Source organism: Triticum aestivum, chromosome 2B (genome assembly GCF_018294505.1).
Source record: "Triticum aestivum cultivar Chinese Spring chromosome 2B, IWGSC CS RefSeq v2.1, whole genome shotgun sequence".
NCBI classification, from domain to species: domain Eukaryota; kingdom Viridiplantae; phylum Streptophyta; class Magnoliopsida; order Poales; family Poaceae; genus Triticum; species Triticum aestivum.
This window is the reverse complement of record NC_057798.1, coordinates 774395825-774421500: the sequence shown is the minus strand read 5'-3', so window position 1 is coordinate 774421500 and position 25676 is coordinate 774395825. Positions and strand designations below refer to the sequence as shown.

General features: G+C 44.9%; 1 protein-coding gene, 1 long non-coding RNA gene and 1 pseudogene across 2 annotated transcripts; 1 reads left to right on the top strand and 2 right to left on the bottom strand.

Annotated features, from left to right (window-relative positions):
- The first annotated feature begins 326 nt into the window (after window positions 1–326).
- Window positions 327–3024, top strand: LOC123047308 (G-type lectin S-receptor-like serine/threonine-protein kinase At2g19130; annotated as a pseudogene).
- A 12463-nt stretch (window positions 3025–15487) lies between these two features.
- Window positions 15488–16816, bottom strand: LOC123042653 (uncharacterized). The gene is made up of 4 exons (XR_006418856.1): window positions 16616–16816; window positions 16286–16425; window positions 16153–16192; window positions 15488–16047 (listed from the first exon to the last, which is right to left on the bottom strand). It is a non-coding gene; the product is annotated as an uncharacterized lncRNA (long non-coding RNA).
- A 1258-nt stretch (window positions 16817–18074) lies between these two features.
- On the bottom strand, window positions 18075–21626 carry LOC100136958 (oryzain beta chain). The gene is made up of 5 exons (XM_044470826.1): window positions 21019–21626; window positions 19395–19633; window positions 19156–19296; window positions 18593–19060; window positions 18075–18418 (listed from the first exon to the last, which is right to left on the bottom strand). The coding sequence occupies exons 1-5, from the start codon at window positions 21512–21514 to the stop codon at window positions 18353–18355; spliced, it is 1410 nt and encodes a 469-aa protein (XP_044326761.1). The 5' UTR covers window positions 21515–21626; the 3' UTR covers window positions 18075–18352.
- Between the last annotated feature and the right edge of the window lie 4050 nt (window positions 21627–25676).

Genomic DNA, 25676 nt, shown 5'->3' with positions numbered 1-25676 from the left:
AAAAAATCGTTGACAGGTCGATACAGATTCATCAACAGCATGCATGTGTGTGTACCTAAACAGGAGGATAGTCACCGATTAGCCTGACGAATACATTTAAGAACACAAAGTAGCAGTTCAAATAATCTTTTGATTGATTGATTGATAGAAGTGTATTGTTATGATCCACTGGCGCCACTAGGTATGTACATATGCAGGAGAGGACCCAACGGCTGCTACCAGCCGTTGACCAAGACCCACGCGCATGCATTGCACTGACGGTGACCCGACCTGAAGTCTCCGGCAACCCTCCTACTCGGTTCCCATGGATGATCCCTGACGCGTGCCACTTGCCGGCCCACTGTGCCAGCCTTTTCCATAAGCCAGTTGGCCACTATGTTTCTCATCCAGTGTATGTGTATGAGAAACGAATCATTTGATCACCATGTTGGGGTTCTAGTGGTTCTATAAAAAGGACACGCCCACTGTGCCTCCTTCCCACTATTCGTCTTCTTCCTCCATGCATCCAGCCATGTCTCCGGCGGTCTTCGGGCTTCTCCTGCTCATCAGTCATCACCCTCCACCTGCCCACCCTCCCTCAATGCCACGCCGCCACGGACACCCTCTCGCCCAGCCAAGAGCTCGCCGGCCGCGACAAGCTGGTGTCCCTCAACGGCAGGTTCGCGCTCGGCTTCTTCCAGACCGGGAGCAACTTCTCCGACGGCACCCCCAAGTGGTACCTCGGGATCTGGTTCCACACGGTCCCCAAGTTCACCCCCGTGTGGGTCGCCAACGCCGAGAGCCCCATCGCGGCGTGCAGGCTCGTGCTCTCCCGCGACGGCAACCTCGCCCTCCACCACCTGGCCACCACGGTCTGGTCCACCAGGGCCAACACCACCGCCAACACCACCGTCGCCGCCCTCCTCGACAACGGAAACCATGTCCTCCGCAGCGTCGGCGGCACGCCCAATTCGTCCAATGTTTTCTGGCAGAGCTACGATCACCCAACCGACACTGTTCTCCAGGGAAGATCCACCGGCCTGATCCGCCGTCTCGTCTCCAGGAAGAACGCCGTTGACCAGACTCCCGGCATGTACTCGTACGAGTTATCTGGCCACAATGGTGATACTTCCATTGTTTCTATGTTCAACTCGTCCAAGCAATATTGGTCCAGCGGGGAGTGGGGCGGCCAATACTTCAGCAACATCCCCGAGAGCGTGGGTCAGAAATGGCTCTCGCTTCAGTTCACCAGCAACAAAGAAGAGCAGTATGTCCAGTATGCGATTGAGGATCCGACAGTGTTGTCACGCGGCATAATGGAAGTCTCCGGTCAAATGAAGGTGCTCGTGTGGTTCGAGGGGTCATCACAAGATTAGCAAGCCGTCTACACGGTGCCGAAATCTCAGTGCGATGTCCATGCTACCTGTGGCCCTTTCACGGTCTGCAGCGATGTCCCGTCCCCCTCCTGCAGCTGCATGAAGGGCTACTCCATACGGTCACCTCAAGACTGGGAGCTTGATGATCGATCGGCTGGATGCACAAGAAATACTCCACTCTACTGCAACAGCAACAACAGTAGAGCCGGCGGCGAGACAGATAAGTTCCACCCTATGACTTCTGTCCAACTTCCCGCTGATGCCAGGAACGTTGCGACGGCCACTACTGCAGATGAATGCTCATTTGCATGCCTGGGAAGCTGCTCCTGCACTGCATACTCCTATGATCAAGGTGCCTGCTCCGTTTGGCACGACAAGCTGCTCAATGTTCGGCAACAAGGTAACAGTGTTCTTCACCTTCGCCTCGCTGCAAAAGAAGTGCCAAGCAGTAAAACCAATAGAAGGGGACTGATCATTGGTGCTGTTGTTGGTGCAAGCACTGCCGCTTTGGGTTTGATCTTTCTGCTGATGATTTGGATGAGAAAAAATAAGCAGTATGGTGATGATGCTCAGGGTGGCATGGGGATAATTGCATTTCGATATGCCGATTTACAGTCTGCAACAAAAAAGTTCTCAGAGAAGTTGGGGGCCGGCAGTTTTGGTTCAGTATTCAAGGGTTCGCTGAGTGACTCGACAGCCATAGCAGTGAAAAGGCTTGATGGAGTCCGCCAAGGAGAGAAGCAATTCAGGGCTGAGGTGAGCTCAACTGGAGTCGTCCAGCATGTCAACTTGGTTAAACTGATTGGCTTTTGCTGCCAAGGTGACAGGAGGTTACTCGTGTACGAGTACATGCCCAATGGCTCCCTGGATCACCATCTCTTCCAAAGCAATGTCATGGTGTTGGATTGGACTACCAAGTACAAAATAGCTCTTGGGGTTGCTAGAGTACTAGCCTACCTGCATTCAAGTTGCCGGGACTGCATTATACACTGTGATATCAAGCCAGAGAACATACTTCTGGATGGGTCTTTCACCCCTAAAGTTGCGGACTTTGGAATGGCCAAACTTTTGGGAAGGGATTTCAGTCAGGTTGTTACCACAATGAGGGGAACCATTGGGTACCTTGCTCCTGAATGGATCAGCAGAACTTCCATCACATCAAAAGTTGATGTTTACAGCTATGGGATGGTTCTGTTAGAGATTGTATCGGGCAGCAGGAAGTCGAGTAAGCAATCATCCTCCCGAGATGGCGCTCATGAAGGATATTTCCCGGTGCGAGTTGCACACAGTCTTGTTGATGGAGACGTTGCAAGCCTGGTGGATGCAAAATTGCTAGGTGAAGCAAATCTGGAGGAGGTTGAAAGAGTTTGCAAAGTAGCATGCTGGTGTATTCAAGATGATGAGTTTGATCGACCCACAATGAGTGAGGTGGTACAGTTTCTTGAGTGTCTGTCTGAAGTTGAGACACCTCCGGTGCCAAGATTACTTCAAGCCATTGCAGGACAGCCAAATCTGAAGATAATGTAGTTGCTTAGTTTGGGTTCTGGTTAAATTTCCCTTTTTATATGGTAGTTTCGCCTGTTGCTTTTCCCTTGTGCTACTCTTGTAATTTGGTCTCCCCAAACAGGCTGTGAAAGCTACTACTATGCTAACCATAAGATTCAGTTAAGGCCTGGCTACATTTGGGCTCAGGAAGAATTATGTTGCTCTGTTCACTAATCGCGCTCATGCTTGATCTTTTCGGTCGGTGCAACTATGTCATGATACGATTCAGTTAGCACCTTTGGGGCTCGGTTAACATAGAGCAGAGGGGAATTGCAGATATTTTTCAGGAACCCTAATGTCAAATTCCCCCAAAAATAATGAAACGCTAATCCTAAGATTTCTCCCCAATTGCGAGCCCTAAAATGAAAATCCCGAAATGCTTGGCCTCGGGATGCCTACCTTGATTACCCCGCTCGAGATCTCCGACCCATCGGGGTCCGCACGGCCCCACCGTCGTGCGAATATGCTGATGGCGCCACACCACCGTCTCCCCGGACGGCGTGCGGAAAGAACAGAGGCGCTGCGCTGGACGATCACGATGCGCGGCCTCCGCACCGCGCACGTCGTCGCCTCCTAATGTCGCCTTGTCGTTCCGCCGCCTTGTGTCATGCGCGCGATGCGGCTAGCGCCGTTCGATGGGGCAGCGCGCGGCCTCTGGCCTAGGCACGCTCCTCCGGCGATCGAGGCCACCGCGCCGCCATGGAACCCGGTCGAATGGCGCCGCCGTGCCGTTAGCCGTCGACCTTTTTTTTAACTTGCCGTCGACCCTTTTTTACGGTGGTGCGGTGAAATCGGCGCAAGTGGGAGAGAAATGACGAGGGTTCGCGGCCGCCGGCCGTGGTGTTCCACCAGGGAGCTAATGGCATCTCTTTGAAAAATAATAATACTTTGGTGTTATGGTTCTTTTTTCGAATATTTCTAGGAAATTGTGAACAAATCTTTTAAAAGTAAGCAATGATTGAAAATCTGACAATTTTTTGAACGACTCGAACAAATTTTGAAACTTGTAATTTTTTAAATAGGAACAATTTTTGAAATTCCTGAACATTTTCTGAATTTTGAGAACATGATTTGATAATGCCAACATTTATCAATTTTGCAAAAGCGGGAACAATATATAAATTTACGGAATATTTTTCAAACACGTGACCATTTCTTTAGTTTCTGAGAGAAAAAATGAAAACCGTAAAAATTTAAATTCCCAATTTTTTTTCAAAACATTCACCAAAAAGAAATAGCAGTGCGAGGGATCAAACCCTGTAACTCCTCTTGTTGACCGCTCGTCACTAGCCACATGAGCCAATAAGCTTTAGTGGCTAAGTAGGAAACGCGGACTACAACAACTATCTCTCAGCGATCGGTTATTGTAGGGAACTGATAATTTTCTCACTTTTTTCTTTTTCTTTTCTTAGTTCGCTTTTTGTTTCTTTTTCATTCTTCATGAACTACAACATGATTTTTTTTAAACACCAACAAATTTGGATTTAAAAAAAAACATAAAAAAATTGTAACCAATTGTTTTTGAATTTATCCGAACATTTTTTTTGTATTTGTGTAGAAAAATGAAAATAGGAATATTTTTGAAATTCCAAATAAATTTTAAAAGCACGATCATTATTTGAAACTCTTCGAGCTTTTTTTTCCAATTTGTGAACAAATTTTGGAAAAAAGGAACATTTTCTGAATTCGTGAATAAAATTTTGTTCATACTATTCCCAAACGGAAGCTTACACCTCACAAAAAATACTCAAAAAAAGCACCTAAAAAAAGAGCTAATGGCATCTCTTTGACGTTATTTCTTTCAAAAATAATAATATTTCGGTGTTATGGTTCTATTTTCTACTCTCTCTCTATAAAAATATATGACTTTTTTAGGGAAAATATAAGATTTTTTTGACACTATGATAATATCAAATAATGTATTATATTTTGATTCAGAGACTGACTAGCTGAATGTCCTTGTGTTGTCACAGACTAGTGAAAAAATAGATACATGTGTCTTGGTTCAACACAATAACAAAATGGTGGTATATAGATATTGGTCAATGTAAACTATATCATGAAAAAAAAATTGCATTGGTGCACTTTGGCAACCAACGTGGAATGTATCCCCTCATTTGGGGGCGTGTGACTATACGTAAGTTGCATGAAATTACTAAAGCATCGGCTGATTTTGGAGCACCCTATTTCTTCTTCTTCCTCCTTGATCTTACAAGCCCACGCACACACACACACGATCCCACCCAAATCGCACATTGCCGTCTTCGTTTTGTTGATACTGGCCTGACAACCCATCTAGCCTCATTCACGCACCAACACACACTCCCTTCTTATCCGGCGCTGACAACCACTCCGCGCCCCAAACCATAAGGTCCACCTTGTCTCCACCCATGTCGTCCGAGTATATAGCAAAAAACTACCACACTATGTCTACAAAAAAACTAAAGATTTTTTAATCTTTCAAAAAACTACCACAAAATTGGTTCGCTACTCCAAAAAACTACTATGTCGCACCAACATGACTATGTTGGTTAACTTTAAGCGTTATTATGACAGCTCGGGTCCACCCATCAGGTTCATCGTTAGGTTGACTGACCATTGACAAGTTATGACAGGTGGGGCCCAAATATTTTTGACATGCAATCGGGTCCCTACAATAAAAACTAACAACAAATCAGGCTCCTGAAAAAAAAAGCAATCGGTCCCTGAAAAATAAAAAATAAGCAATCGGGTCCTCGCCGGAGCCGACCAACACCACGCCGGCGAGCTCGTCGCTAGGGCCGGCCAGCACCACGCCCGGAGTAGATGGCTGCTCGCCGTGACAGTCGTGGCCGGCGAGAATCAGCAGCGGCGGCGGGCTGGAACCGGCCGTGCTCCCTGGCTCCTCCCCGCCCGTGCTCAAGCTGTCCGGCGGCGCGGAGCTCCTCCTCCTCTCTGCTGGGAGGACCTAAGCAGAGCCGCGTCCTGCTGGCGCGGAGCTGTCCGGCGGCGTGGAGCTAAGTTAGGCGCGTCCTGGTGGCGTCCGGCAGCGCGGAGCTCCTCCTCCTCTCTGCGGCTGCGCGGAGCAAAGCAGGCGACGGTGGCGTGGGTTCTGCCATGGAGTACGAGCTCGACTCCGATCACCAGCGAGCCGCTCTGACCTCTGAGCCACCCTTCCTCCGCCCTCTTTCCATCTTCTACGTCTCCATGGCGTGGTGGTGGCCGGCCCTAGTGGCGGTGGCCGTGGCTACGTCGGGCGTGGTGCTGGCTGCGGTAGGCCGTGGTGGTGCCCGGTAATGGCTCGGGAGAGTGATAGGGAAGAAGAGGGAGAGAAGAAAGATAAGAGAGAGGGAGAGCACTTACATGTGGGACCTAAATGTAAGTTAACGGTCAAACAAACAGTCAACTAACGGTTTGTTTAGAAGCGGGCCTAACATCACTAGTAGAAAAAGGGGCAATGGTCCAGGCCGGGTCAGCCCATTAGTCTCGATTCAGTCCAGAACCGGGACCAATGGTGGCATTGGACCCGGTCCGTGAGCCCCGGGGGCCGACCGGGCCACGTGGGCCATTGGTCCCGGTTCGTCTGGACCTTTTGGTCCCGTTTGATGGGATGAACCGGGACCAATGGGCCTCGCTCCTGGCCCACCACCATTGGTCCCGGTTGGCGGCTTGAACCGGGACCAAAGGCAGCCCATTAGTCCCGGTTCGTGCCACCAACCGGGACTAAAGGGTTGGTCCTCGTTGCGGTCAGAATTTAGTCCCACCTCGCCAACCGAAGGGCGCTCACACCCGTTTATAAGCTCCTCCCTCTCTGCTTTGTTGAGCTCCTCTCAAAGTGAAAATAGATGCCCTTATACAGGGAATTTAACCTAAATTCATATTGAATTTCTCTGAAGTTAGTAGAAATTTCTTATGAATTTAAGTTGAATTCTCTCTATAAGCGCATCTATGCTCATTTTTTTAGTAAAGTTAATCACAACTATTTTTTCTTCTATTTATTTCTAAGTAGTTTTTTATATAGTTTTTTTTCTTTTCTGCTATATTTATTTTTTTCTATTTATTTCTGAGTTGTAATAAGTCATTAAAAATAAAAAAGAGGCGCAATGCTCGTTAATTAGCTTCAAGCCTTTCGAAATAGTGTAAACTGCACTGCACATAGCTCCGTGCAGTCTACCCTATTCCTCAAGGCTTAAAGCTAAGCAACGTGCAGGTTAGCATTGAGCCTCTTCTGCATCATCTCTGCACTCGGGGCTTATAAACCGCTATGAGTGCCTCTCGCTTGGTGAGCTGGGACTAAAAAACAGCTGCAAAAAGAATCAACTAAAAAACTCTTTTACCGATTCATGCCACGAACCGGTACTAAAAGGTGCTCGTGTGGGCACCAGCCTTCTGTACCAAATAAAATGCCTTTGTAACAGCCTTAGAACTGGTACTGAAGGAATCAACTAAAAAGATTTTATAAACCTCTAGTATTATTGAAACTAAAATTATATAGAATTTTGTTACAAACTTTAATAGCAAAAATAATTATCATAAAAAAAGTAATTAGAATTCTGTTCAAAACAGTAAAAGAAAAAAAGAATTATCATAAAAGAAAAATAAATAAGTAATTAGAATTCTGTTCAAAACATTAAAAGCAAAAAAGAATTATCATAAAAAAATAAGTAATTTGAATTTTGTTACAAACTTTAATAGCAAAAAGAATTATCATAAAAGAAAATAAATAAGTAATTAGAATTATGTTCAAAACATTAAAAACAAAAAGAATTATCATAAAAGAACATAAATAAGTAATTAGAATTTTGTTACAAACTTTAATAGCAAAAAGAATTATCATAAAAGAAATTAATAAGTAATTAGACGGTTGCATTGGTACCAGTTGGTGGAAACTAATTATTCAAATTTGGAAACTAATGGAGTAACAGAAAGATTATAATTAATCTGAGCTAAAAGAAAAAAAAATAAAAAAAGAAAAAATCAAAAGAAAATAAATAATTCAAAGCAAAAAATAAAATAAATAAAATAAAAAAAGTGCCACCTAAAAGGCTACCACTGAATACGACTAAAAACCCAACAATGGGCCAGAATTCAGGCCCGCAATAGGCCCAATAGGCCCACATGCACATATAGTGCGTTTAGGCCCGTAAGCCTGCATTTGAGAGGAGCTCGAGAGGGCAGCGGGACTGGGGCTTATAAACCACTCTCGAGCTCCCTCAGCTAGCGAGGTGGGACTAAACTTTCGTGCCGCGACGCGGGCAGCACAGGGCCTTTAGTCCCGGTTGGTGGCACCAACCGGGACTAAAGGGGTGCATTGTTACCGGTACGTGGCAGCAACCAGTATCAATGCCCACCCTTTAGTCCCGGTTGGTGCCCCTAACCGGGACCAAAGCCCTCTACTTCCCGCCCTTTGGGCTGCTGAAAAGAGGCCTTTGGTCCCGGTTGGTGGCTCCAACCGGGACTAAAGGGATGCATTAGTCCAGGTTTGTGCCTCTCCGCGCTGCCCCGTCCCACGCGGTCCCATCCCGCGCCGCCCCTGCCCGCGCCGCCCCGACGCCGTCGCCGCCCCGCCCGCGCGTCGCACCTCGCCGTCGCCATGAGCAACTAATTTAATTTGATGTTAGTAGTAGTTAATTGAGATGTGTAATTAATTTTGTTAGATTTTTTTTAGATTTTTTTTGTAGTTCATAGATTTTTTTGTTAGATGTGTAGTTCATAGATTTTTCTGTTAGATTTTTTTTCATATTGTGTAATTAATTTGTTCATATAATTGTGTTCGATTTTTTTCTATTAATAGATTTTTTTTAGTGATATTATTGTTGAATATGCATGTTTGTATGTTCATATATATGCAAAGACCGAATATGTCAAATTTTTATAATTTTTTTCTGTTCATAGAATTTGTATGATTTTTTCTGTTGTTATTTTGTTCAAAGAATTTTAATGATTTTTTTGTTCTTAGTATTTTCTTTGTCAACTTATTGTGTATGTATAGGAAAATTGTGAATGATATAAGTCATTTATGAATACGTTCATATTTAGAATAGAGGAAAAATGAAAAAAATAAGAAGAGAAAGTGTTTAATATAATTAGTTAGAAAAATAATAGAACTATAGTTAAACTAGTTTATTTTTAGTAAGTACTACTTTATTTTATTTATAGTAAGTGTTTCATATATAGTTGAACTAGCTAGTTGATTTAATAAACTACTTTATTTTACTATATATAGAAGTAGTTTGTTTTTAGTAAGTACTACTTTATTTATTTATAGTAAGTGCTTAGTAGTTGAACTAGTTGATTTAATTAATAAAACTACTTTATTTAATTATATATAGAAGTAGTTCCCGCATCGACGTCGGCGATGCCTATCCCGCATCCTCGTCGTCGTCGACTCGGCGATGGAGGCCTGCTTGATCAGTCCCCATGTTCGGGACTGGGCTCCGCCGAGCTGGTATTGGGAGGTGCTACCTTCCGGAGGACGTAGGTTGGTGAGGAGGCAGCCCGTTGTTGACCCGATCCTTATTTGGTGGCGGTCGCGTGGGCCAGTGATGGTGCCGAGGCTTCTGGACACCGCGGAGGTGGTACGTCACCGTGTCAGCGAGGAGGACGAGCACGTCCGTCGCTACATGGTTGCATTGGAGGGCAGGTTCGACAATACCTGGCAGATTCTTCAGGGATCTCACTGGAGCTATGATTCTGTGATGGTTCCTTATCTTTGGGTGTCCACCGCCCGCGATGATACCCGTCGGGCGCTATTAGTGATGCTATATTAGTGATAATATTCGACGATGTACGAACACCAAGAGATGATGTACTTTTGCTTATAATTGAATGCATGCTAATTTGAATACTACTTTATTTGATGATTTGGTTTTGCTGATTTTATGATTTGGTTTTGCTTATTGAATGCTCATATTGGAAAAGTTCTCCTTCATTCCCGTGTGCTAGACAATTTGGTGTAATAATGCACTTGGAAATGAAAGGAAAAGCTACGTACCATCACCGATAGTCAACCCGTGATTAATAGTAATGATCTAGTTTAATATTTGAATTATGAACATAGGACGGAAATGTCATACTCGGACGACGAAAACCGTCCGGGGGAGTGCGACTGGTGCCATGACGACCGAGGTATGTGCGACAGGTTCATTGAGCTGGACGAAGATCGGCGCTTCAGCATTAAGCTCGAGGAGACCTTCGATGTTCATACTGTACGCAACGAGGACAATAGTTTTTTTCGTAATTAAGCACGACTTCAACTATTTTAACGTGTATTTTTTATCTTTTCCAATTCGACTAGCTTATCTCATGCTATGCAAGACGCTATGTCTTGGAGATGATGGATTTTGAAGACCATGAAAGTATGAAAACCAAAAAAATTCTCCTAAGGACCCATCATGGTGTGGATTTTCAAGTAAAGTTGTACAATGCTGAGAGTGTAACCCATTTTGGTTGCAAAAATTTGGAAGCACTTTGCAAGATGTATGATTTTGATGAGGGTATGCTTGTCACCATGGATCTTGGTGATCCTATAATCGAGCAAGAACCTTCGATTTGGGTCCTTGTGGATACACCTCCAATTCTTCCCCCGTGTGAGCTTAACATAGTTAATTATTAAGTAATTTATATTTTTTATTTCAAAATAGTTGACATCTTATTTCCATTGATAGCTTATTTTCATTTTTCAAAGAATGTGCGGAAGATGGTAGACAAAACCCACTACACCGATGGCTCTGAATTAACTTATAGGGAGAAAAAAATCTGATCGCATTTTGAACTGATCTTGAGAATTACAATGTCTATAATCGAACTCCTAAATATTATGGTCAATACGTGCCACTAGTGTACGTGTTGAACTACGGTAACTACCATGGAGATACCTTGGTAAGATTTTTTACTATTACGACATCCGTGCATCTTTTTGCACACTTCTAAAACTAGTACATCATTGCTAACTACGAAGTTATTACTATGTTTTTCAACAGATAATCCCGAATGATTGTGTGCCTCATCTGATGTATACGCACGGTAGCCTTTATGTTTTGAACATACAAGCAGGTCTTCCTACGAATCTGAACTGTCCATACCGGGTTTTTAAAAGAAGTGAAGACATGACAATCAAAGAATGGCAAAAATGTATGGACAGTCGTAAGGAGCTTCTTGAAAGCAAAAGGCAGCGAAGCGCAAGAATTGGAGACAGGATGATCTCCATTCTTCATAATGGAGAGTCAGGGTCTATATTATTTTATGCTATTTTACCATAAGGGTGTTTAGGTCCTACCTGATACTGATGATCATGTGCTAAGAACAATTATGTAGGGTTAGGTTCGATGACTATGAGGATGATGATCGTATATGACTTATTATTAATAACGAGTAGAAGTTGTATGATGATGCATGATTAGTAGGACTTGTTATTATATATAATGATGTATGATGCGAGCATGCATGAGTTATTATATCAGCGGGTGAAATGAACATAGCAGCAGCGTTGGTAAACCAAGGACGAAGATATAAGAGAGGACATTTCTCTCTATTAGCTAGCTAATAACAACCTAAAAATAACCCCCAAAACCCCTAAAGCAGCCACTTTTTCTTTAAAAAAAACATCGCCTTTTGGTCCCGGTTGGTGCCACCAACCCGGACCAAAGGCCCCCCTGCCTGGGCTCAGCGCACCGGCCACGTTGAGGACCATCTGTCCCGGTTCGTGTTAGAACCGGGACTAAAGGGGAAAGGCATTAGTAACGATCCTTTAGTCCCGGTTCATGAACCGGGACTAAAGGCCCTTACGAACCGGGACAAATGCCATGTTTTCTACTAGTGCATGTCATAAACCAGATTATTTCTAAATTGCCTGGTCATTAGGATTTTTTAGAACAACTAACCAATTTTGTTGTAGTTTTCCGAAAGATTAAAAAAATGGTAGTTTTTTGTAGACACAGCCCGTAATGTGGTAGTTTTTGCTATATACTCCTGTCGTTCTGGGCCTTCTGGCCAACCGCATCACCGCCTACTCGGGATAGTTCCGACGAGGGTGTCTTTAGGTCTTGTGCAATGCTAAATGCTTAGGAAGGTGCTTCGAGAAATTAACTTTTTTTTCTGAAGCACCGGGGTTTATACAAAAGAGACGCCTAATTAAGTGTCTATCCTGCACAAATAAGCACCGGTGTTTAGGGAAAGCCTGGTTTATTTCTTCAAGCACTGCATTGTACAAGGCCTTAGCGCGACGCTTTGCTCCTCATCTATTTATCTCTAGCTAGCAATCTACTGTTGATTCAATTGTTTTGAGGGCAAATACCAAACGTGATTTGATTTTCCTAGTCCATCTGCATCTTCCAAGGAGACAAAGTGTAGATTTCCGCTCTTTGCATGCTCCACAAGATATACGACATGTGCTACACCCCCGTTACTATGCTAGACGTACATATTGTATGGTGAATCGGTAACTTTTCTTGTTTTTTTTCCTATTTCTTGTGTAAAATTATTTGAAGCAACCATTAGAAGACAACATATCCAAATTTGTGTTGTGATAATTGGAAGTATTGTAACGCACTAAGTAATGCAACTAAAGTTCTACTTATTTTGCCTCATAATATAAGATCCTATTGCATTTCATTTGCTGGGATGGAGGAAGTACTACATAAGAGCAAATTTGCACTTCCAGCATATTAGAGGGGAAAAAAATACGTGCATCGGTTTTTTTAACACAATACAGAAGCAAGCGCTCATATATACACACACGTATACACTCACCCGTATGAACGCGCGCACACACACACCCTGTGCCAATGAGCACCCCTGAGAGACTAAGTCAGCATATCATCTTGAGATTTACGAAGTTACCATAGGCTCCTCGCAGTCGATGAGAACGCCTCTTCCACTGGACGCGCAGCGTCAAAAATCCTGAATAAATTCATGAAAATGCGAGCACCATGATTTGAACTCTGTTCAGCTGGGTATACCACTGTCCACGGACTAGTCCGGACTGCCGTTTTCCCGCACACCAATATCAAAACTAGGAGGGCTTTGCGAGTGTCCGGACACCAGCTATGCAGTACTCCGACACCTCAGACCCCGCAAGTTTCGTTTGGTGACGGGCGCGCAGCGAGCGGGCCTGGTGTAGGGCGTGGGGCGCCGTTGCCGTCCATGCAGGCACCGTTCTGGCAGAGCACTACAAGGCTCCCTACTACTACGTTGCCAAGCAGCACGAGAGGCTGTCCCTGGCATCCGCATCCGGGCACGTGCCTTACTGCGTCGACGTCAATGCGCCGCCGCTTTTCTCAGTCTGCACCACCACAACTGTTGGAATAAACGACGATATGGTGCCATGTCCGGCTCGGACTGGAGGCAGTCACCGAATAGGTTTAGTATTAGGCTAGTTTGCTAATATATATACCTATGTAGCCCGTGTGTACCAAACAAGATCAAAGCAATATACGATCCAGATCAATAGAAAGAAACAAAGGCTCGACACGAGCCTTTTGCCATCAACTCATGTGTCCATGTATGCGTAGTATTTGGCTTATCTCGGCGGCTTGCAGGTTCATACATACGTGTACCGGTGTACGTGTACGTGGCCAGAGAAGAATCGATCAACCTGCCTGAGTGCCTGCTAGGTTGCGCAGTACGTGTGTGTTGGCCAAAAGCATCAGCCAGCTAGAACGCGTCAAGTAGCCGAGTTGTGTACGTGTGCCACCTCGACGGAAAGTACTAGTCGGCGTCGCATCGTACGGGGTCTGTGCCAACAACTTGTCATGGTGATCCTATTTTTCTGATCGTAGGGCATTATTCAAATAACAAGGATGCCGACAGCACATTGTTGACGGAACAATGGTGCTAGACATGCCCAACTAAATGATATACTTCGAGATCATATTGTCACAATGTTATAAGTATAATCATACAAGTGTTAACATATACTCACTTCCTTAGACCATGCGAGTATCGAGTACCTTCATGCTGGACGGATTACTTTGGCGTTCGTCAATCGTCACCCGTAATAGGGCGATTGTAACGACAACTTTTGGGTATATCAGAAAAGTATCTAGTGACTTGATAACACAAGATTAGGATTGGCTCCTCCGACGATGGAGAGATATTATTTGGGCCCTCTCATATTACAATATCCATTATCTTCTGACCATGCACGGTGTGATATGATCAGGGGTACCAGAATATGGAAACGAGAGAAGGGAACAAATCCGGTAACGCGGATAACTTGGTATTGTGATCAAGTTGTTGCTTCACAAGGATACCAATAAAAGTCTCGCCTCAGGTTTTGTCAAGTATCGCGAAGCAAAGGGAATTGTTTATGTAAACAAAAGATACACTCAATAATTATTCATGTATGTGTAGGAGTCAATATGGAAGTCCATATCCCTCTATTGATTATTGTCTAAAAGGAGTTCTAGGTCATGTATACACATTATCGAACTTGGGAGGTCACACGCTTAAGGGTCATCGATTTGTTGAGTACTAGAAGTGCTAGAAACATGAGAGAAACACAGATGAAAAGTTCCGAGAAGATAAAAAAATGTCTCGAAAAGAAAACTATTTTTTTATTAAGAAAAGTCGGGACTTCCTGAAGTGTCCTCGAAGCCACCAGAAGGTCCCGGATTACATAACCTTTTGGAATATTCCGGTAGGCGCTAGAGGGTTGCTCATTTGGCTAGGCCTAGTGGGGCATCCACTTGGGCCAAAATCCCATGCAGGGGCAGAGCCTCCCTTTGCCTGAACATATCACTAGTACTATCCAAATAATACCCATCAGCATGAACATATCACCATTACCATGTTAAGAGAATCACCTATTAACACGTGAACATAAATATTACCAATGGGGATTTTTTCCTCCTAACAAAAGCAACAACATAATACTTGCATGTATGCAGTCATCACCTCAAAAGGGAGGTCCAAGATCGACACACAATATTTCAACTACGTCATCTCCTCCTTGTTTGGTACTATAAGTGCACCATTTGCAACTACATCACCTCTAAACCGTCCTAAACATAGAACAAAAGTACAAATTACAACTTAATGACAACACTAACAACATTGTGCCTGTGAAAAAAAAACATAGATGGACATAGCTAATATTGCTCTACAACATTTGCAACTACATCTTGTCGAAATTAGTACTATAAGTGCACCATATCTTGTCCGGTCATGTTCGAAAAAATCTGTAATACAACATCACTTAGCTAATTACAAGTTCAAAAACAAACAAATTTGCACGATGCATGTCACGAAAAACTCATAACCGCATAGCTCATACCTTGAGATTCAACTTCTTAGTTCACTTCTCGCGATAAATCATACTCAAAATGCTCCAAATGACTCACCAAAATGATCAACTAATGCCTAAACCAGCAAAGGATACATACCTAGGAGCTAATCAAGCAAAACAAAAATAGTGTACATGTGAACGAAAACATATAAATGGATAGATCTTTCCTTGATCTATATTTTCTTCAACTACAACATCTTCTGAATCGGCCTTCAAATCTATCAAAATCACAATCAAAGTGGCTATTTCTCATTGGCGTTCTTAGTTGGAAAGCAAGAGAGCACGAGGTCAAATTTTGCCTCCATATATACTTATGCTTACGCTGTACTTGTACCAGTTTGATGGAGTGAAAGGACTTGCCAGTATACAGAGGGGCATGGCAGAGGGCGGCTAAAATTTGGCTGCATCATGGTTACAAAACCAATGGCCAGCGAAGAAGAGCGATAGAATTGACACGGTGGCGCTTGCCGTATGAGCTGGTACCGCCGCCACTCTGCTCACGACATAGCTGAAGTTGAGCCAATATTTTGGTTCGTACGACAAGCAGCGGCAAGTAACAACCGATCTGGAGTACACATAGTATGTAGCGCTAGCAAGGAAATCCTGCCCAATTTGCCAGCGTGGCCTTCAGTCCCAGCCCTTTACTTTGGATCATCAGAATCACAATCCCAAGCACATGGCTTTACCCGTTAGAAACACAGACTCTCCTTATTTGCTTTGTGTCTTGTATAAACAGGAAAGAGCAAAGCTACTTGGGTCTCCAACTTCTTGTGCTAGGTCCAGCTCTCAGCTCTCATACACAAGCTCCTCTCTGCTGCCCTCCGGCAAGAATGCATTCGCAGGGACCGTGGAGACTTCCTTCACCTCAGGATCATCAACGCCCTATACAAATAAATGCACAAGCAATGGTTCACAACCAACCAACAAAAGTAATTAGCAGTGTCTTAATTGAAGACATAGTTGCCTTAACAACAGAAATGTCATTACACGTGAACACAGCTCTGAGCTCTTTCTTCTTAGCTTCCAGCTGTAAAGAGAGGATTTCACACATGCAGTCAGCAACAGCAAAGCAACAAAAATGTTAAAGAGACTCTATAGGAAATAGACCGTCGTGTCATACATCGTCATAATCCCAGTAGCTCCACTCTGAATAGCATCCAAATGGTATACCAACATTCAAGTGACCACCATTGTATTCATCAGCACTGTTGGGGTGCTTCATATTGACACTTCCATTGTTGGTACAGCCATAGCAGTGTCCTTCATCAAGGAAAAAAGAAAGAAAACAAGAGTTAGCCGCAAAGTCATCCACCAGGCACGAACTTGTATAATAACAGCTGACTAACTGAAGGTATAAGATTTCTGTGTATGGAGCCATCCTGGGCATAAGCTCAACTTAGTGCCACCCACCAAAGGCAATACTTGATATAAGGGGAGGGTATAGCATTACCATTATCGGTAGGTTTAATCATGCAGAAGCAGCTGACCGACAGTTCTTCTTGTTTTACTGGTCGCGCATATTTGACTTCGACAAAGAATAGATCTTCGATGCCACGATCAGCTCCTTTAGTCAAAGTGAAATTGAGATGATAGTACCACCCACGCTTCTCGCTGAATACTTTGCACTCCACAACATCTTTGAGTTCATACGCAAAATTACAAAAATACCTTGTTGCACTCTATTTATTTTGCGATCTATTTATCCTATCTATCACAACTTTATCACGTCTTCTCGCCAATTCGAAGCATCGTTACCCGAAAGGGATTGACAATCCCTTTAACACATCGGGTTGCGAATATTTGTTATTTATGTGCAGGGGCTGTTTACGTTGTGTTGCTTGGTTCTCCTACTGGTTCGATAACCTTGGTCTCATCACTGACGAAAATAAGTACCGTCGCTGTATTGCATCATCCTTTCCTCTTTGCGGAAATACCGACGTAGTTCAAGCAGGCATCAGGCATGTCATCTCTCTTTATGCTAGTCTCGTGGAAAATTTGGAACGAGAGGAATATGGGAGTCTTTAGATGTGTTTCAACAATGCCGACCGTAATCTCCAAGATAATTAAGGCTGAGGCCAATCTTTGGGCTCCTGTGGGCGCTAGGCATTTCTGCGACACTTTCGGTCGCTTGTAACATGTAACCTTTAAACTCTTCTTAATTAATATGATGCGGCAAAGTTTTTGCTCCCGTTTCCGAAAAAAGAAGCCATCTACATGTATGTTGAGTTGTTGAGCCTAATTTGTTGGACTATATAAAGTGGTCTTCTCTTTAGGAATTTGAATGGAGTTCCCTCATGGGCATTGTCTGATACATGTGCCAAAAGTTATTGGGGGAAATTTCCTACCTCCTGCTCAAAACAAGTCAATTTATTCTATTTCAGTTTTTTTTTATTGGTACGAGTCACAAATATTGACTTTCGGATGTTCTTCTACTTTGTGTGTGGCGGTAATGGGGCCAAGATCAATGAGTCAGCGACAGGGCGGACGGCAAAGAGAGCGCAGGGGTCAATCATCTGAAACTGAAAACCCGTGAAATAGCGAATTCTGCAGACATGTAAGCAGAGAGAGCTTATGGTTGAAGAGGAAGAGTTGTTAAAAATCGACAACGTCGCCAAATATGCAACAACTAAAATATATGTTTGCCTCCACTGCAGGACACGAAATTTATTATATGAACGGCTCAATTTAACTTCACATATTTAATAAAAAAACGCATAGATTATGTGATTCTAGGCAATCCAATGATTTCAGAAACAAACTACATAGCTAATTAATCTTCACGGTTCAGTTCATAAAGAAATCAGATGTGCTCCAGGAAACTCGAACAGCAAACCACAGCATCAAAAGCTCGAACCGTGCTGTTGCATCCACACATAAGCATCAAACATCATGTGCACGATGATCACCAATTAGCTTTGACGAATATTCTTTAAGATAGCACCAAGTACAAATGGGAGCGAGCTATGTACAATGAACACATGTAGTAGTAGTAGTAGTAGTAGTAGGGGATATATAAAGCGAGCCGTACTGCTAGAATCGTAATACTAAGCAACAATAATTCTACAAAAGCAATGTCTGGTCTTCCAAATTTTGCACAAAGGCTTGTCGGGTGCACGGAGGGAGAAAAGCTCCGCGCATCCGCATCCTTCTACCCCGCCTTAGACACCGCCGCTGTCTCTCGACGAGCTCATGCGGTGTTTCGCATGGCCAGGGTGCGCTTCAGGGCCTTCACGCTCAGCGGGCTGTTCTTGGTCTGCTCAATTCCAGGAAAACAAAGTCAGTTTGGTCATGCATACGGCATGAATATCCAGACCTACCTAACTTGCAACAACTGAACACTTCCAAGACATAATCATAAAACTGATGTGAATATTGTTGCAATGCTGCAAAAAGAATGATAATAAACCAAGAAAGCAGAAGTGGTTACCGCTGAGCAGGTCCCAGCCCTGACATTGCAGACGGGGTAGTCCGGTGGGCAGCAGCTGGAGTGATCCTTGCAGCAGGTGGCGCCTTCAGCCGGGCAGCAGCCCCACACCAGGCAAAGGTTCCTGAAGCCGAACGAGCAGCAGCACGTGCTGCCTGCAGGGCATGAGAAGTTCTCGTCGCAGACGTGGTCAGGGGCGACTGGGGGAGGCGGCGTCGGCGGTGAGGGAGGTGTCGGGGCTGGCTTGGGCGGGTTGGCGCCCTTCTTGGTGGGGTACGATGACATCATGGCTATCCCGCACTTCCCACTGGTCACGTTGATGTTGCGCTCCATGCGGAGGTACCCAGCCTCTCCCCAGTTTGGACCCCATGAGTTGCGGACGATCCAGTAGTCCTTGCCGTTTTCGGTGCCGTAGCCAACAGCAACCACACCGTGGTCGAGTTGCGTGCCACACCTTCCACTGAAGACACCCTGTAATATATATCAATCAAGGGGGGGCCTGTTATCACCAGACTGGCCTGAATGCTGGATAAAAGTTAGCCGCCTGCTGCAACAAGTTCACTTACCGAGTGGTAGAGCTGGAACTCCCGGCCTCCAGCTTCAATGGCAACACTCACGGGCTGGTGAGCAACAGCCTTCTGCAGCGATTTCTCGTCATTTTCAGGGACATCTTCGAAGCCATCAATGCTAACCACCTTGGCATTTTTCTGCAAAGATATGATAGCATGTACCAGTCAGAACATCAGCAACGCGCATCATCTGGATGCAAGGACTATATGAAGCAAGCAATCAAGCAAGTACCCACCCTGAGAACATCACATCTGCCATCAATAGCCTTGTAAGGGTAGTCATCTTCAGTATCAATGCCACCGTTCTTTATGATGAACTCAAAGGCGTCATCCATAAGACCCCCATTGCAGCCACTGCTCTGCCCGTTGGTGTCACACTCCACAAGCTCTTGCTCCGATAATGTCACCATCTCACCGGTGACAATTTGGTTGATGCTCTCTACTGTGCTGATCGCAGAAAAAGCCCAGCAACTCCCTGCACACACCGCCATTACAAACGATGCATCAGTCAACAGCAAAATAGTTACTGCAAATGATGCTTCAGTCAACAGTAATAGAGCAACTTATGTCATCTAAGAGTGCCACAATTGCAATCACACCGACTTGCTTCTTCTGTTAACACCAACAGTTAATTGCCATGCTCACTTAACTCATCTATATAGGTGCCAAAAGGCACAGGCAAAGGGTCCAAATCATCAAACTGTTTTACCTAGATCAATTTCCTGCCAAAGCGTTTGTTTGCTTTTTTTCTGTTTTTCCCCATGGCCCAATATCAATGGCAGCTGAGAGAATATGCAGAGCAGCAAACCTACCACATACTAACGGCATAATCACCGTGCAGAACAATTTGTACAGCATGTTTTACTGAAAAAGCTTAAAAATAGTTGTGATTAAACATTGTCAGATCTGGTTGATTTCCATTGCATAGTCGGTTGACGGTTCAAGTTATGATGATCAACTGGTCAGCAGCAATTGACTGACAGATGCACCGAATACAACAATTCCAATTGCAAAGTCCAAACAACAACTACCCAAGAAAAACTTGGCCACATATCAGAACAATAATGGAGCTAAACTACACAGCACATGGCAAGTCCAACGAACCGCCTGCCATTAATTCTTGCTCAAGTGAAAGTGGCCCTTGCCTCCTTACTAATAAGGATACATACATAACGTTTGTTTGCTTCTTCTGCTATGCCCCCATGGCCCAGTATTAAAGGAAGGTGACAGAATAATAAGACAGCCTAATCACCATAGAGAACAATCTGCATGGTTCGTTATATGCTAGTGGTACTGAAAAGCTTAACAAAAAAATAGTAAACGTTGTCAGCTAGTATTATGGTTAATGCCTTTAGGTAGTTGGTTGATGGTTTAAGTTCGTATGATCAACTGGTCAGCATCGCAGCGCTTGACTGACAGATGCACCGATACGACAATCTGAACTGCGAGGAACGAACAAGAACTAACCCAAAAAGGCAGCCACAGATCGGAATAATACTTTTGTGCTACTTCCAAACCACACAGCGCAAGGCAACCCGACGAATCGGGTGCCATTAACCCCTGCGCAAGTCAAAGCGGGGCGACTCGTGGCCATTGCTTCCGTCCTAAGAAAAGTATGAACTTTTTTGCAACCATAACCTACCCGTACGTCAACAAATTTGCAGCTAATTAAGCCCCAAGAGAGGATTTTTTTTTCTCTCCCTAGGACAACGGCTGCATCGTAGATCGATTTTGGGATCGAGAAGAACCTAGATCCGAGATCGCCGTTAACGGAACAGGGGACAAATCTAAATCTAAATCAAATCTGATAACAAAAATCGCTCAAGTGGGGAGGAGGAGGAGGAGGGGGTTGTTTCTCACCGCATTGGCCCTGGTTCTTGACGGGGGCGACGGCGCCCTTCTCCCTCCAGTCGACGGCCTCGGGCAGCTCCTCGGCCCCGTCGTGGCGGTACCGCTCCCCGACGACGCGGCCGGGCCTCGCCCTCTGGCCCTTGACCCCGAGGTAGGCGGCGCGGAACTCGTCGTTGGTGAGATCGGCGAAGCGGTTCATGGCGAGGCGGAAGCCCTCCTCGCCGGCCGCGGCGCGCGCGTTGTGGGCGTCGACGAAGCGGAGGTTGTCCCAGAAGGCCCGGAACCGGCGCTCGCGCTCCGGGATGGAGTTGGCGTTGGGGTAGGACCCGCCGCCGTGCTCGGCCAGCCAGAGGTCGTAGACGGCCCGGGCCTCCGCCTCCGTGCGCTCCAGCCCGCGCGCCCCGTGCTCCGCGTTGTAGGCGATGATCGACATGTCGGCGGCCGAGGCGACGGCCGCGACGGCGAGCAGGAGCAGGGCCAGCCCCGCCGCGGCGGCGCGTGCCATGGTGGCGGCGGCGGGGAACGACGTGGGGAGACGGGCGTCGCTCTCGAGATGGAGCCTGGAGCTTTTTCCGAGTTTTTTTTTTTGTGGGTTGTGACGGATCGGTGGGTGGGTTTGTGGGGGGAGGGGTCGGGTGCGGTCGGATTTATAGATGGGGAGAGGGGTCGGGTGCGGTCGGTTTGGGGTTGGGGTTGGGGTTGGAATCTGGTGCGTGCAGAGATTGTTTGTCTGTTTAATTCGTGTTCTAATGCTAATCTTGTTTTGCTGATGGAATATTCTGATTCTAATTGTAATCCTGATTAAGCACGATGGATCAATGAGATTGATGTCATCGGATGATAGGACTCTGGTGTGTTGGCGACGCGTCGTGACGGCCGGTCAGGGCCGTTGGATCAAGATCGATGGCCGCCGTTGCTTGACAGGAGTATATTTTTCAATGTGTATGTAGTACATATCATTATTATTTCTTTCATTCAAATAACTATTAAAGGGAAAAACTTTCTTTTGAAAGGGGAAAACTTGAGATAGCTGACCACACCTCGTCGTGTGGCGTGTGGCATGTATTATCATGTAATTTGATTTGACAAATACGGTCGAACTTCGGTTTTTATGTCCATGAGGAGTGGGCAATTAAGGTTCGTGATTTGCTGATACAGAACTGTGAATCAAGCAAATTAAATCAGAGGATTCCAATCCATAAAGGGCAAATTAGTCATTTGTTGAAATCTCTAAAAAGACAAATATTTAGGAACGGAAGGAGTACTCCTTATTGTGCAAGAAAAATGCTCAACGCCTTCTCCTACTTTTTTTCTTCCTTCAAATAATGCAGGAGGACTGCATGTAAATGTATAGAAGGGATGGGAAATGACCATTGCAAGGATCAGAAAGGCTAGAACGGTAAACTAAACTACTCCCTCCATTCCAGTTTAAATGGCTCGATTGAAAAATCTCGCCAACGAAACTAGATTTTAAGGGGTGGGATAATTTTTGCACCACTCGCTCTGTTCTTTTATGTAAGGTGTATCATTTTTGGCACGGTGTCTGTGGCACAAAATTATAGAAAATTTAGAATGAATTTATCCTTGACTAATTTGTTGGTTCGCAGCAAGAAAATCACAATTAAGCCAGAAAAAGGAAGAGATACATGCAATCCGGAGAGAGGTTCTTTCATTTTTTTTTCTATGAGGAGCTATACATCCAATTGGAAGAGGCCTACTTTCTTTTTTCCGAAAGGGCTATAAACGGAACTACGAGAAATTAGAAAAAATGCACGTTACATTGTCGAATTTTATTAGAAAATAAATAGACTTAATATAAACAAATACACTAAGAAGTGTAAAAAGTATTCAATTAATACCCTGGTTTTCCACACACAAAATTATGTTTACCAATACATTAATTGCAACCCATGGGTTCTTGGCCATTAAAAACGCAGCAGGCTGTAAGGATTAAACTATTGTATTTTTGTTTAGTTGGGTGAGAGAGAAGAAAAGGGAGTTTATGAGATTACGTAATTGTCGGATTTTATCAGAAAATAAATCTTTTGCTAATAATAAATTTTTCCACCTGGACCCAGCCTATGGAACTGCGTCTTTTTTACGGCATTGACCTTGTTTTTTATCGACCGTTCCTTAGATAATTCTGAATCCTTGAATTTCACGAAATCGGCCCAGTGTTCTCTTTGCTTCTCCAGTGTTCCCGTGAATTCTGGAGTCTTCCTTTCTGCAGCGAGGTAGTTGGCCCATACAGTTTTCTTGTGGGTGTTGAATGCAATTGCCATCTTCTTAAGAGCAGCGCCCTTGATTTTCTTCACATCTGCTTCAGTGAAATAATTTGGTAGGGTGAAATGTTCCATCAGAGATTCCCAAAGGTTTTTTTTGCTCTGTCGTCGACCCAAGTAACACCTGGACGTTTAGTTTTTGGCTCTTTCCATTCTTGAATGGAGATCGGGAGTTGGTCCTTCATAAGAACTCCGCACTGACGAGTCCACTTGTTCGCAATGTTCTTAGGCGTGAGGGGTTCGCCACTAGGTTTGACGGAGTCGATGTTGTACTTTATGAAGGAAATATGCCCTAGAGGCAATAATAAAGTTATTATTTATTTCCTTATATCATGATAAATGTTTATTATTCATGCTATAATTGTATTAACCGGAAACATGATACATGTGTGAATACATAGACAAATTGAGTGTCACTAGTATGCCTCTACTTGACTAGCTCGTTTATCAAAGATGGTTATGTTTCCTAGCCATGGACAAAAGAGTTGTCATTTGATTAACGGGATCTCATCATTGAGAGAATGATGTGATTGACTTGACCCATTCCGTTAGCTTAGCACTTGATCGTTTAGTATGTTGCTACTGCTTTCTTCATGACTTATACATGTTCCTGTGACTATGAGATTATGCAACTCCCGTTTACCGGAGGAACACTTTGTGTGCTACCAAACGTCACAACGTAATATGGTGATTATAAAGGTGCTCTACAGGTCTCTCCGAAGGTACTTGTTGGGTTGGTGTATTTCGAGATTAGGATTTGTCACTCCGATTGTCGAAGAGGTATCTCTGGGCCCTCTCGGTAATGCACATCACTATAAGCCTTGCAAGCAATGTGACTAATGAGTTAGTTACGAGATGATGCATTGCATAACGAGTAAAGAGACTTGCCGGTAACGAGATTGAACTAGGTATTGAGATACCGACGATCGAATCTCGGGCAAGTAATATACCGATGACAAAGGGAACAATGTATGTTGTTATGCGGTTTGACCGATAAAGATCTTCGTACAATATGTGGGAGCCAATATGAGCATCCAGGTTCCTCTATTGGTTATTGACTGGAAACGTGTTTCGGTCATGTCTACATTGTTCTCGAACCCGTAGGGTCCGCACGCTTAAAGTTAGATGACGGTTATATTATGAGTTTATATGTTTTGATGTACCGAAGATAGTTCGGAGTCCCGGATATGATCACGGACATGACGAGGAGTCTCAAAATGACCGAGACATGAAGATTGATATATTGGACGACTATATTCGGACACCGAAATGGTTTCGGGGGTTATCGGATATATACCGGAGTACCGGGGGGTTACCGGAACCCCACGGGGGTTAATGGGCCACATGGGCCCAAAGTGGAGAAGAGGAGGGGCGGCCAGGGCAGGCCGGGCGCCCCCTCCCCCTCTAGTCTGAATTGGACAAGGAGGGGGGCGCCCCCCTTTCCTTCCTCCCCTCTCTCCCTTCCTTCCCCCTCTCCTACTTGGACAAGGAAAGGAGGGAGTCCTACTCCCGGTGGGAGTAGGACTCCCCTTGGCACGCCCCCTCCTGGCCGGCCGCCCCCTCCCCCTTGCTCCTTTATATACGGGGGCAGGGGGCACCTTTGGACACAACAATTGATCATTGATCTATTAGCCGTGTGCGGTGCCCCCTCCACCATAATCTACCTTGATAATATCGTAGCGGTGCTTAGGCGAAGCCCTGCGTCGGTAGAACATCATCATCGTCACCACGCCGTCGTGCTGACGGAACTCTCCCTCGACACTCGGCTGGATCAGAGTTCGAGGGACGTCATCTAGCTGAACGTGTGCAAGAACTCGGAGGTGCCGTGCTTTCGGTGCTTGATTGGTCGGGCCGTGAAGACGTACGACTACATCAACCGCGTTGTGCTAACGCTTCCGCTTATGGTCTACGAGGGTACGTGGACACACTCTTCCCTCTTGTTGCTATGCATCACCATGGTCTTGCCTGTGCGTAGGAATTTTTTTGAAATTACTATGTTCCCCAACACTTTACACCCTCCTTCAACTTTTTGCCCAGGCCTCGCTTTGTCCTGCTGTCTGTAAGATCGATTCGTTAATATATCTTCAATAAAATAAAACATGTGATGATCACCAGATGCCTGCTTATATAAATATACACTACTAGGGAAAAGCCTATACACAGAATCTTACCAGCAGCGCGCTTTAAAATCAGGCGTTGCTGCTATGTAGCAGTAGCGCTCGCTTTCAAAACTCGCTGCTGAAACAAGTTTATCAGTAGCGCGCACACTCTAGGACGCGCTACTGCTAAAATTCCCATGACGCCGCCGCGAGGCCAGTTATAGCAGCAGCGCGTTAATACAAAGAGCGCTACTGCTACGGATCATAGCAGCAGCGCATTTACGCA

What these genes read in the sequence shown, in the direction of transcription:
- LOC100136958 (XM_044470826.1), bottom strand. Translation starts at nt 21,514, where the DNA reads ATGGCACGCGCCGCCGCGGCGGGGCTGGCCCTGCTCCTGCTCGCCGTC. An exon ending in GCAGATGTGATGTTCTCAGG is followed by an intron (nt 19,297 to 19,394) that starts GTGGGTACTTGC and finishes ATATCTTTGCAG; the next exon opens with AAAAATGCCAAGGTGGTTAG. An exon ending in GGGCTGGGACCTGCTCAGCG is followed by an intron (nt 18,419 to 18,592) that starts GTAACCACTTCT and finishes GGAATTGAGCAG; the next exon opens with ACCAAGAACAGCCCGCTGAG.